General features: G+C 44.4%; 1 protein-coding gene across 1 annotated transcript; it reads right to left on the bottom strand.

The window, feature by feature from the left end:
* Positions 1-621: 621 nt before the first annotated feature.
* On the bottom strand, positions 622-1530 carry LOC123430393. Its single transcript, XM_045114260.1, has 2 exons — positions 1344-1530; positions 622-1222 (listed from the first exon to the last, which is right to left on the bottom strand). The coding sequence occupies exons 1-2, from the start codon at positions 1441-1443 to the stop codon at positions 972-974; spliced, it is 351 nt and encodes a 116-aa protein (XP_044970195.1). The 5' UTR covers positions 1444-1530; the 3' UTR covers positions 622-971.
* Between the last annotated feature and the right edge of the window lie 449 nt (positions 1531-1979).

Genomic DNA, 1979 nt, shown 5'->3' with positions numbered 1-1979 from the left:
CCCGGTTCTAATCCATACAAAACTGCACATTGAACTAGTGAGTAGTCATCCTTACGCGACTGTCAAGCATTTATAACGGCTTGGGTCGTCGTTTCGGGTGATGCATCACCTAGCGCTGCATCAAGGACATATTGCTCTTGGGCAGTCGTGAGGATAAGCCTCAGATTATGGACCGAGTCAATAAAGTTTCTATTACATTCAAGGGTCAATTGGATAAATGCCACTGGAATTCTGGCGATTCCGAGAAACGCCACTGTAATTTACAAACTTTGAAAAATGCCACTGCAAAATTTGCAAACTTTGAAAAACGCCACTGCAGACTTTGAAAAATACCACTGGAAATGGCATTTCTCAAAGTTTGGAAATTGCAGTGGCATTTCTCAGAATCACCAAAATTCGAGTGTAGTAATCTAAGCTAAAAAAAATTATTTTATAGATCAATGGCTCTCGCAGTAGCAATTTTAAATTTTAATGCATTCCTAGAGAAAACAGAACAATAGTGAAAGCTATTAAATTCACCAGAAAGTGGTTCGGTTTCCCATGACCCGTATGTCAACAAGCAGAAAAATAAGCTGAGGATGTTGACACACATTTTCTTGCTAAAATCCACACAGCCACATGTAAATTGCTAAATGTAACACTGACATACATATAGTACAAGGTTAGCATAGCCCCCAAGCGTGCACATCATGCACAAAATTGCCTCTTCTTCACATGAATTTCTCCTATCTGTAATTCTTGCAAATCAGGGCTAAACCTGATGGGCAGCTTGGATGCTAGATTAAGGTTGACCAGCTAATAATAAGCTACCTAGCCAACCAGGCATTGTTATTCCATAATATTTGAGTACCTAAGCTATATGTATGTATCCTGCAAGCCTGCAAATCTAGCTAACTTCTAGTAGTAAATCAGAGAGCGGCTCTAGCTAGCTAAGTTTGTATAACTATGTAGTACCTAGCTACGGGTCTGATTTAGGGTTCATCGTCGAGTGGCTCGTCGTTGTGGATGGGCTTTTTGCCCCTCGCCCTATAGGCGTAGTCCTTCCTCAGCATGTCGTGCATCTCGTCGGCCGCGTCCCGCCGGTGCCTCCTCGCCGCGCGCATCTCCACCGTCCTGACTGGCCGTGAGCCGCCGACAGGGACAGCCTTTCCTGCATCATCACCAACCACCTGGTGCCGGCGGCCTCCGATATTCAGGCCATCTTTTGCCCCGAGCACCATCACTGCAGAGATATAGAAGTGCCAGATTTAAAAGGAGATGGATGCAAATCTCAAAATTAACAAACAGGGGATATATACAGATAGAGATACGTCGATGGGTGGAGACAGTAGCAGGGAACTCACCATGGCGAGCGCAAGCAGTGGGAAGGTAGAGCGTGAGCAACAATGGGGAGAGGAGCAAGGCAACCACGAGGACTGCACTGCTGATCCTTCTGCGGCTCATGGTGTTCGATATTTTCCTGTTTGTGTGTCAATAGGAGTCGAAGAGAAGGTACAGGGTTGGGTTTGATGAGATTTTATAGGGAAAGCAATGGCCAGTGTTTTAGGCTAGTATGGGGGTCTAGGGATAGATCCAGTCAAAGCTAGCTGAGGATACCTAGAGAACATCTGTTATGACCGTACCACCGTAATAGTCTTGTTTAACGAACCCCCAGGCAGGAACAGGACTTTTTAATGGTGTGATCCTGGTCGTGCCTGTTAAAACTGTGTATCATATCATCCCAAAGCATCCAAGAGCACAAGATCTAATTAATTTCACAATGTGCTGAGCCGTGTGTACAGGATGTATATTAACTATTTTTGTTTGAAAGATTGTATTTGAATACATGTCTACCTATACTATAGCTAGCTTCAACGTGTAGTACGCGTTTCTAGCCAGAACCAGAAATTCTAGGGCAGCCATTTCGAAAAAAAAGAAGGCTAGGGCAGAAAGTCTCCACTCTTTGTGCTGATGTCTTGTGAATCCAGAGGCAGCCATGC

Source organism: Hordeum vulgare, chromosome 2H (genome assembly GCF_904849725.1).
Source record: "Hordeum vulgare subsp. vulgare chromosome 2H, MorexV3_pseudomolecules_assembly, whole genome shotgun sequence".
NCBI classification, from domain to species: Eukaryota; Viridiplantae; Streptophyta; class Magnoliopsida; order Poales; family Poaceae; genus Hordeum; species Hordeum vulgare.
This window is presented reverse-complemented; position numbering and strand designations above follow the sequence as displayed.

Coding starts and splice junctions, on each gene's coding strand:
- LOC123430393 (XM_045114260.1), bottom strand. CDS start 1,443: ATGAGCCGCAGAAGGATCAGCAGTGCAGTCCTCGTGGTTGCCTTGCTC. Junction 1,223..1,343: donor CACTGCTTGCGCTCGCCATG/GTGAGTTCCCTG, acceptor ATATCTCTGCAG/TGATGGTGCTCGGGGCAAAA.